Raw genomic sequence first — 10,708 nt, 5'->3', positions numbered from 1 at the left:
ATCAACACACTCAGTCTCTCACTCGTCTGTTAAAACGTGTTCATGATGGACTTTTAATGTTCATTTCATTCATTAGTTTTCAGACTTTTTCACCTTTTCCATGTTAAAGAGGATCTTCTTCATTCTCTCTTCTTACATTAAACACTTTGTCAAAGCTCCTGTTTATGATTTTTACATCAAAACGTCTTTTCTCTGGTTTTATCTGCAGTAAACAGAATCTCACCAGCGTCAGTGTCTCTTTTTCTTCGGCTCCAGTTGAAGGTTTAAGTTTCTCCATCTGGTCTTTGTATCCAGCGTCAGCGTTTGTCCGTCTGACGCTGCGAGCAGCTGTCACTCCAGTTCATTCAGCCGTCAGTTTGAAAAGTCGGCGGCGTTGAGCTCGGACGTCCTGCGGACAGGCGGAGGGCCCCTCTACAGATCAGTGTGAACCAGTAGAGCTGGAGGGGCCACAGCAGAGCGGCCCCCAGGTTACACTGCCACGGGGCCACCAGGGGCACCTCGTAGACGGGGATGGAGGCGTACCTGCAACACAAGCCAGAGAGCGCTGTTGTTAAACCAAACTAACTGAGACACATTATTCTAACTTTAAATTTAGGCTTAGAGCTTATTTGTATGGAGGACGACAAGTGTCATGTAAATAGTTATAAAGCATTTAATTAATTTATATGTAATTTGACAATAAAAACAGGAATTAATAAATATTTTTATTCATTCATTTGTAAAATAATGTATTAATTCCTGTTTTTATGATTATATTATATTATTATAATCATGCATTATATATTAATTATATTGTATTGTTACTTTTTTGTCCAATTAAATATCAATTAATTAAATGCTTTATAACTATTGACACTTGTGGTCCTCTATAAATTTGATGACACAATCTACTAATTTTGTACATTATAGATTTATTTGTTTCTCCCATAATATTTTCTAGCAGCTGTATAGTAAACTCTACTTGTTATTAGCAGCTGACACGTGTTTATATCTTTATCTTATTTACAACTTTTAAAACAAAACTCAAAACTCATTTTTTTTATAGATTGCTTTTAGCTAGAAACATTTACTCTATTTTGACCTCACCTACAGTATTAATTATAATTTAATTCATACAATTTTTTTGTTCCTTTTCCTCTCTTAGATTTATCCATTTTCAAAAAATTCTGTTGTTTTTAATGTTCCTATTTTTTTTAATCTGTGTTTTTATGGGGTTTTCCCCTACTTTTCCACTTTTGTATGAAATGTGTGATATAAATAAAGTTTTACTATTATTGGCACATGTAATTATTGGTTATTGTCATTTTTTCCCTAATGTCCTTCTTTTCTATTGTCTTCTTTATGTTGTGCTAATATATGTATATATATATATTTCTTCTTTGATAAACCTTCATTTTAGATGTTATTGTTTTTTTTCTATATTTGGTGAGCTGATGTCTCTATAAGTCCTTTTAGGGTTTTTTTGGGGTCTTATTTTTATATGAAATATCTATAAGGAAATGTGAATGTCTTCTTTAAAAAGGAGGATTAGTTCACAAAATTACTGCTAATTGAATTCCAGATTCTTGGACGTCTGTTAGAAATTTTAAATTGGGTGTTTGAAGTCCTTGAAAATGCAGCCGAAGGTTTCATAGCTGTGAAAAGTGTTAAATAAACCGAAATAATCATTAAAGACAAAAAACAGAGTATTACTGAAATAACAATAAATACACTTAATTTATTAATTTGGGAAATATGGGGAAAAAACACTGCCGAGCTTGAGTTGATGATGTATCTGTGAGCGCAGCAGAGAATGAATCAGACACCTGGATCAGGTGTTTACATGTGCAACATATAACCAGGATGCTCTAAAAACCAGATACTAGTGCACATGTAAACACACTCATTTTTACAGAAAGTAGTGACCTCAGAGTTTTAATACCAGTATAAAAAATGTCTTAAAAGTATGTTTAAGTATGTCAGACAGTTACCTGCTGTAGGCGTAATACAGGTAAGGAAAGAGCAGAACCCGACAGCTGAAGAAGGTGAGCAGCATGAGCACGCCGTTCACTTTGTGCAGGAGAGTGTGCTGCTTCTTGTACTGACGAGACCAAACATCAGAGACGCAGAAGAAGAAAAGTCCAGAATGAGTGACGATCGAACACAGAAACAAAAAAAAGCTTCAACAACAACTGAAATGTCCGTTAATGTCAGTTATTGTCCGTTAATGTTGGTTATTGTCGGTTATTGTCGGTTATTGTCGGTCGATGTCGGTCGATGTCGGTTATTGTCGGTCGATGTCGGTTATCGTCAGTTATTGTCGGTTATTGTCGGTCAATGTCGATCAATGTCGATCAATGTCGGTTATTGTCGTTATTGTCGGTCGATGTCGGTTATTGTCGGTCAATGTCGGTTATTGTCGGTTAATGTCGGTTATTGTCGGTTAATGTCGGTTAATGTCGGTTAATGTCGGTTAATGTCGGTTAATGTCGGTTATTGTCGTTATTGTCGGTCAATGTCGGTTATTGTCGGTTAATGTCGGTTAATGTCGGTTATTGTCAGTTACCGTCAGTTACCATCAGTTAATGTCAGTCAATGTCAGTTATTGTCAGTTATTGTCAGTTATTGTCAGTTAATGTCAGTTATTGTGAGGTAGGTAAACTGTTATAGTTTATACAGAGCAATAGAAAATAAAAAATAATACACAAATAAATAACTCAAAAAGAAAAGAAGAAACAATTCATGTCTATTCTAATGTCTGTCTGCCATCTTCTATTTTCTTCTTCTTGTTTGGTTTGATTGATTTATTTGTTTTATTTTATTTTCATTTAATTATTAATTTTCTTCAGTTAAGACCCTCGTATTCCTTAAACTGTTTGTTTGTAACGTGTCAGTCAGTTATCAGGAATTTAAGTAACAGCAGCATCAACAGGATGTCCAGACGCACTGATCAGATCCACACGCCTTTATCTCAGAGGTGTGTGTGTGTGTGTGTGTTTATGTGTGTGTGTGTGTGTGTGGAGGAGGGGGATTACCTGGATCAGGACTTTCCCCAGACAGACGGATGGTGTGCTGAGTTCAGCCAGAAACAAAACACCCTGGAAGTAATCACCTTTACCCTGCCGCCACAGCTGACACACACACAAACACACACACACACACACACACACACACACACAGCAGAAAGGAAGGAGAAACACTCGTTTGACTGCAACAACACGGCACATGTGTGGGTTTTGAATATTACAGTCGCCTGGTCGTCATGTGTTAGTCCTGCTCAGCCTGTGAAAACAGTTTTATAATGTCGTCTGTGTCTCTGGAGGATCATTATCAAGTCTGAGAAAACTGTCATAGTGATGTCAACCTTCAATTCATGTTAGTCACCATATTGTTGCCATAGTTACCAGCGAGGCGGGGAAGCAGAAGGCCACCATGAAGACATGATGCAGCACCATGAGAGGCTCTCTGCGCAGGTAACCGGCTACAGCAGCGCTCATCGACATGACACCGTCCTCCTCATGACCTTTGACCTGCAGCTTGTGCCAGTAACACAGGAACATGGCGTAGATGTCGTAGGCAAAGTAAGGCGTGGCAAAGAGGATGTAGGCATTGGTCAGCCAGTGCCTGACGAGAAAAGATGAGAGAGAGATGAAGAGAGAGAAACAAAAAATGTAGTGAATACTTGATTCCATCACCTGCTGTTGTGTGAATATCAGGAGATAAACTAATTCTCCAGTTGGTGCCGCTAAATCATTGCAGAAGAAGAGGACGAGATTATTAAAAGAGAGGCAGTCAAAGCTCAAACGATGGAAAACTACCTGCTCAGCACCAAATGGCAAACAGACACAGTTAGCTGTAGACTAGCTGGTGAACATAGTGGAGCATTTAGCAGCTAAAGAGCCAGATATTTCCCTCAGGAGTTGGTGGAGACCAAAAACAGAGCTAAAAGAGAGTGAATATTGGACTTAAATTCACCAGGTGGACAGAAACACGACTCCAAATGAATGATAATGTTGCTCTGTAACTGCTGGATGTGGAAGTAACATGTGTAACTACTTAATAAGCTGATAATTTGACAGATGTTAAGTTTACAGCTTGTTTCTGCTGCTCCCAAGTGGATAAAAAAATAATTTAATGCAGCTTTCACTAAGTAGTTGTAGTTGCCTAAATTTAACCAAATCCTTACCACTGAGCTGTCAAATCAGGAAAAACTCATTAATCATTCCTGTGACATTTGAGCTGCATTGATAAACCTAAATAAACAGCATGTGAACTGAAAATATAAAGGACCTAGAATTGAACCCTGAGGAACCCCACGAGTCATTATTGACACTCCTAATGTAGTAATCATGATGTCTGCTGGATGTGAAAATATGCAGCTGCTTGCTAACATTTTTAACCATTGCTACTGATATGTCAGATGTGTTTACAGCTTGTCCTGTGTGGCCAAAACAAGCAGTTAATCGGTGGTGGAAGAAGTATTCAGATCCTTAAGTGAAGTAAAAGTACCAATACAGCAATGTAAAAATACTCCATTACAAGAAAAAGTCCTGCATGAAAAATCCTACTACAGTAAAAGTACATAAGTATTATGAGCTTGATGTAGTTAAAGTATTGCAGTAAAAGTATTGGTTTGGTCCCTCTGACTGATATATTATTATATATGACATCATTAGATTATTAATAGTGAAGCATCAGTGTTAGAGCAGCATGTTACTGTTGTAGCTGCTGGAGGTGGAGCTAGTTTACACTACTTTATATACAGTTAGCTAGTTTAGTCCAGTGGTTCCCAACCTAGGGGTCGGGCCCCTCCAAAGGGTCAGCAGATAAATCTGAGGGGTGGTGAGATGATTAATGGGAGAGGAAAGAAGAAAAAACAAAGTTCTGATACACAAATCTGTTTTCAGTTTTTGGACTTTTTCTCTAATCTTTGATTTTTGCTGAAATATTGGATCATTTGAACATTTATTGAAATGAAAGCATGTGAGAAGTTTAGAGGGAAAAATCACTATTTGGTGGAGCTGTTAACAACTCATAGACATGTGAAATGTGACCCCGACTACACACTGCTTTTTGTAAGACGTCAAAAGCCAAAAAGGTTGGAAACCACTGGTTTCATCTTTAACAATGTGTTGTATTTTAAAAGCTTGTTATATTATCCATTGTGTCAAATCTTCATCTGAAAAGTAACTAAAGCTGTCAAATAAATGTAGTGGAGTAGAAAATACAATATTTCCCTCTGAAATGTAGAAAGTAGCATCACATGGAAATACTCAAGTACCTAAAATTGTACTTAACTACAGTAATTGAGTAAATATACTGTAGAGTAAATATATTTTAACACTGACTGAAACTTAGCAAAATATTTGAAATCTGTATGAAAGCATAAATGCATGAACAAGACAACAAAATGCTTGAATGTAAAGAAATATTGTCAAGATTCCTAAAAAAACAAACAGATTTCAGTGAAACCTTGTGAACAGATTCAGTTCAGAAACAAAACTATATATTTTAATATTTGAACATCACTGTCTGTCTTTGTGTATTTTTTGATGCTTTTTTCTTTCCTTAAAATAACACATTTGGATTATGGTTTAATAGTTATGAAGTTTTTCTGTAGCATTAACAACAACTGCTCCCAGAGTTCCTGGCTGCTCGTTCACTGTGTCTGTGGCGTGATTTGATAAACAAATGTGGCGCTCAGACCATAAACTCCTCCCTGCTTTGACTGGGAAATGAAGGAGCTGACAGAGGAAACCTGGGATTTACTCAAACACCCCCCCCCCCGTCATCATTCACTCTTCATCATTTCACTTCCCATCATCCTCAGCGAGCAGGATTAGTGATCTCTGCGACCGTCTTATAGAGACTGAAATAGCTCCTCTGCTGCTGTGAGGCTCAGATTGTTAATTAGATTACAGACTCAAACAGAAGTCTGGTTTAAACACAGACCAGTGTGTATGAACATCACTTTTTCTTGTTTTCAGGGCTCATACTTATAAATATTCTCCAAAAGATGCCACCAAGAACACTGATATTAACTTAAATTTGGTTATTTTTCTCCAACTTTGACTTTTAGTTGTATTATCCCAAAAAGATTTAAGTGTCAAGTCAGGAAAAAGATTTCAGTTGTTTATCTACCTCAGAGTCTCTTTATATTGTCTGTTTTTATGTGTAATTTGGCTGCTTTTAGGGTGTTAGGATGAAGCTCTGGATCTATATATCTACCTATTTGCAGGTATTTTGAAGGCCTGAGCAGCAAACATGATCACATATTTTATTATTTAAAAAATGAACTCTCTCCAGTTTTGCTGATTTTTATGCTTTTATATCATTTGAAGGCCTCTGACTCACAACTTTCTTAAAAGCCTCGGGATAAATAAAGCCATTGTTTTCAGCTACAACAGTGACATTTCTCTAACGCTGCAGTTTTGGAGATGAAGACAACAATGGTCACAATAAGCCAAAAAGAAAACAAAAGGAGAAAGAGAAGAAAAACAGGGAGACGGGATGAAAGAAGAAGGGATGTCAGGAAACATTAGAAAAGAAGGAGCAGATGTAAGAAGACGTTATTTAGTTCTCACTTGTCCTCTATGACGTCCCTGCAAGACGAGGCGATGACACATCCGGCTGACGAGGCCATGACAGCCTGGACCGACGACACCAGACTGAGGGGACGGAAAGTATGATGGTCAACAAAACTCTCTGACATATTTAGTGACAAAAAAATATTGTTTTTATAGTTTTCGGCCAACAGCATGGCTCTGAGGATGGAAATGTCACTGTGGTCCAGACTGAAACATCTTTAAAACTGTTTGATGAATTAACATGAAATTTTCTCCTCAGGATAAACTGTAATAACTTAAGTGATCCTGACTTTTAATCTAATGCCACCATCAAGACAAAATTTAAAATTGTCCAACACCAAACATGTCAAATTATACAGCTGTTTGATTACAGAGTCGGTCGTGTAAAGATTAAAACACTTTGCACTGACAATACAACACCATATTCATTCAATTTGGGTTTAATTAGACAGAACGTTGGTCTTTAGCTGATATGAGGAATCCATGTTTTCTGGTTTTCAGACACTTCCTGACGTATTATTAAGTGCTGAGTCAGATATATCAGAGATTTAAGAAAAATCTGACTTTCCTCGTCTTCCATAAGAACGACTTTGTGAGAAAGTGAGAAGATGTTTTATATCAGGATAAACCTTTTTTCGAGGTAGTCCCAAACGAATAAACACAAAACAAATGAAAACAACACAACAATAAAAAGACAAACAAAAGAAACATCAAACTTTCTTATGGAAAACTGACATTTTTGCTCTGTGTGAGTATTTGGACACCTGCTCATTATAGATAGTTTTATTTTGGTTTTTCTTCTTTGTAAAACAGTTTTTCCTCAAACTACATACAGCAGGAGTCAGCAAGTAGGTTCAACCATGGGCCTGTACTGGTACTTTTGACAGTACCAGTAGAACGTTTGGACCTTCTCATTCAAAGGTTTTTCTTTATTTTTACTAGTTTCTACATTGTAGAACAAAACTGAAGACATCAAAACTATAAAATAACACACATGGAACCATGTAGTAAACAAAAAAGTGGCCTTATTCCACTACTGCAGTAATTCATATTATGACAAGAACCGCTCAGCTAAGAGAAACAACAACATCATAACTTCAGGGGGGGCGGCTGCGGCTCAGGAGGTAGAGCGGGTCGTCCACTAATCGGAAGATTGGCGGTTCAATTCCTGGCTACTCCAGTCCACATGCCAATGTGTCCTTGGGCAAGATACTTAACCCCAAATGTGTATGTGTATGAATGTGTGTTAATGGTTAGTTTCCTCTGATGGGCAGGTTGGGACCTTGCATGGTAGCCCCTGTACCCATTCAGCGTATGAATGTGTGTGAATGGATGAATGTGATTCGTAGTGTAAAAGCGGTTTGAGTGGTCGGAAGACTAGAAAGGCGCTATACAAGTACAGTCCATTTACCATTTAAGACATGAAGGTCAGTCAATCCAGAACATTCCAAGAACTTTGAAGGTTTCTTCAAGCGCTGGCGCAAAAACTGATGGTTCTGATGAGGACCAATCAGGACAGGAAGGCCAAGAGTTCCTCTGCTGCAGAGGACAAGTTCATTACAGCAGCTCAGATCAATGTTTCCCAGAGTTCAAGCAGCAGAGAACATCAACATCAGCTGTTCAGAGGAGACTGTGTGAATCAGCCTTCATGGTCGAACTGCTGCAGAGAAACTACAACTGAAGGAGACCAGTAAGAAGTAGAGAAACAGCAGGAGTAGACATCAGGTCATCATCAAGTTCATCCTGCAACGACACGCCATCCCATCAGGACAGAGACCCAAACACACCTGCAGGCTCTTTAAGGTCTGACCAGGAAGCAGAGTGATGGAGCGCTGCATCACATGACCTCCACAGTCACCTGACCTAAACCCAGCTAAGATGGTTCGTGATGAAGGAAAAGCAGCCAACAAGTGCTCAGCATGTGTGAGAACTGCTTCAACACTGTTGGAAAACTATTAAATGAAGCTGGTTCAGAAATCGCTGACAGTGAGCAGAACTGCCAGAGCAACCAGTTAGTTTAGTTTACGACATGATTCCATGTGTGTTATTTTATAGTTTTGATGTTTTCGGTTAACAGAAAAACCCCTGAATGAGAAGCTGTGTTCAGACTTTTGACTGGTGCAGTTATGTGTTTTATTTATTTATTTAAATTAATTTAAGAGTAAAATAGAGTTATAACTGTTTAGACTGTATCTGAGGGCAGATGTCATGTTTCACTTTAGTAAGTTACAACTTACTAAACTTCTTTATTGACACACGATGGTTGATTCAAAGTTCTGTTGTTGTTTCAAAAAAAAAAAAAGAAAAGAACAACACACAAATTCTGTTCGACTTCCACATATTTGTGATAAATAAATCTGTTCTGGTCCAACAGGCTGATGGAATTAAAACAGTGTTAGAATTCACTCATTAAAATGTATTTTCATGCACTGTCTTCACTGGGTTTTACATGAGGTGGTAATTGGTGTCTGCTGTGGATTTGTGACGTAAGATATGAAAATCAAACTTCAGCTGTCGTCAGGAGGCCAAATATTTTTAGAAGAGGGCCGGATTTGGCACGCGGGCCGCTATTTGCCTACCACTGACATTAATGTCTGTGGTTTGCTGCAGTGATTTGTTTTTCTCTGTAACATGAACGTCAATCGCTGGAAGTTATTTACATGTCGTATTATTGTGTGTCACGACTGGAACATTTAAAATGTGTTAGTTTCTCTCAGTTGGTGCAAACCTCAAATGAAAATCTCAAAACATTGAAAAATCTAGTTTTAAGTTTTAGTGAATAATCTTTCTGTAATTATAACAGTAAAAATCTGTTGTCATTTCATCTGAATGTTTAATTGACCCGGAGTCAGCAGGCTGTAATATTCCACATTAACTTTATTATTATTATTATCACCCCAGAGGGAAATCAGTTTGCAGAGTGTGCAGAAAACTCTACATGCACAATAAATACACACATATACAATTATGTTTATGCAGATTGTGTTTCTCATCATAAAAACCTGCTCAAACATGCATATTCTGGGAATAAAAGCAGGTCTCTTCAAGTTAAATAATGATATTTTATGAGGCTTTTTCATTACAGTTTTGTTAAGTCTCTCATTAAATGTAAGTGTGAGTCTTACCGTGCAGACACGGTGGCAGCGTCTCCTTCCCTCCATCCCATCATGTGTTTCAGAGCCTGTTTGGACATCAGGAAGAGTCCCGGGAAGAAGACGGAGCCGGCAGCCAGGAGGGCCAACATGGCTCCTGGTTCCTGTTGGTTTGTTTGTGATGTGTTTGTTTTTGCTCTTTGTGAATGTGAGTGTTAACTGAGGACAGGTGTCCAGGAGCTCAGAGAGGAGGATCAGCTGGGCGGAGCGTCCTGCTGCCACCTGTCAGAGGAGGCGTGGTCAGCAGAGGTGGAAGATCCTTCATTTTAATCCCCCCTCTACTCAGAAAACATCTTCTTCTTCTTGGATAGTTGTTCTCTGTGCAAAGCGATCATGAAGTAAAAGTAGAAATACCACAAAAACTCCTGCATTTAAAATACTACTTAGATAAGTTCTGGTAATTTTCTATATTTTTCTTCATGTTTGGATCCAAACCAACAATGAACTGATCTACTAACAAGTATTGTGTGCGTATCAAAGCTGATAAACACGTCAGCGTGTCACAGCGCTGCACTGGGTGACGTGTTCCTTCATCATGAAGAGTTTGGTCACGTTAGTTTGTTTAGAAACGGCGAAATTTGTCAAAATCAGAAAGTATTCAGACGTCACTTTTTGCACACTTTATGTAGTAGATTTAATTTTAAATTGATAAAATTGCTATTTTTGTCCAACAATCTACACTTAATAACCCATAATGACAAACTGAAAACATGTTTTTAGAATTTTTTTTGCAAATGTATAAAAAAAAAATAAAATCAATAATCTGAATCCTTTCTGACTCAAGTTTAAATCTGTTTTCAGTTTTTGGACTTTTTCTCTAATCTTTAATTTTTGGTGAAATATTGAATCATTCGAACATTTATTAAAATGAAAGCATGTGAGAAGTTTAGAGGGAAAATGTCTCACCTTATGACATATACAGTGTTTTCCTAATAATTTACTATTAATTTCGAGGAAGGTTCCTTTAAAAGGCATTTAGTTTAAAAGTAA

General features: G+C 37.6%; 1 protein-coding gene across 1 annotated transcript; it reads right to left on the bottom strand.

Annotated features, from left to right (window-relative positions):
- Positions 1–29: 29 nt before the first annotated feature.
- Positions 30–10,194, bottom strand: tlcd3ba (TLC domain containing 3Ba). The gene is made up of 6 exons (XM_067570251.1): positions 9,692–10,194; positions 6,564–6,647; positions 3,384–3,603; positions 3,015–3,110; positions 1,971–2,080; positions 30–522 (listed from the first exon to the last, which is right to left on the bottom strand). Exons 1-6 carry the CDS (start codon positions 9,808–9,810, stop codon positions 345–347), a joined length of 807 nt encoding a protein of 268 aa, XP_067426352.1. The 5' UTR covers positions 9,811–10,194; the 3' UTR covers positions 30–344.
- Between the last annotated feature and the right edge of the window lie 514 nt (positions 10,195–10,708).

This window comes from Thunnus thynnus, chromosome 17 (genome assembly GCF_963924715.1).
Source record: "Thunnus thynnus chromosome 17, fThuThy2.1, whole genome shotgun sequence".
Lineage (NCBI taxonomy): Eukaryota > Metazoa > Chordata > Actinopteri > Scombriformes > Scombridae > Thunnus > Thunnus thynnus.
The sequence above is the reverse complement of the archived record's forward strand: the minus strand, read 5'-3'. Positions and strand labels throughout refer to the sequence as shown.

Excerpts from the sequence above, each read along its gene's own strand:
- tlcd3ba (XM_067570251.1), bottom strand. The coding sequence starts at position 9,810 with ATGTTGGCCCTCCTGGCTGCCGGCTCCGTCTTCTTCCCGGGACTCTTC. Across the intron at positions 6,648-9,691 it reads GCTGCCACCGTGTCTGCACG|TCTGGTGTCGTCGGTCCAGG; the intron begins GTAAGACTCACA and ends CCGTCCCCTCAG. Across the intron at positions 2,081-3,014 it reads TGGGGAAAGTCCTGATCCAG|TACAAGAAGCAGCACACTCT; the intron begins GTAATCCCCCTC and ends TGGTCTCGTCAG.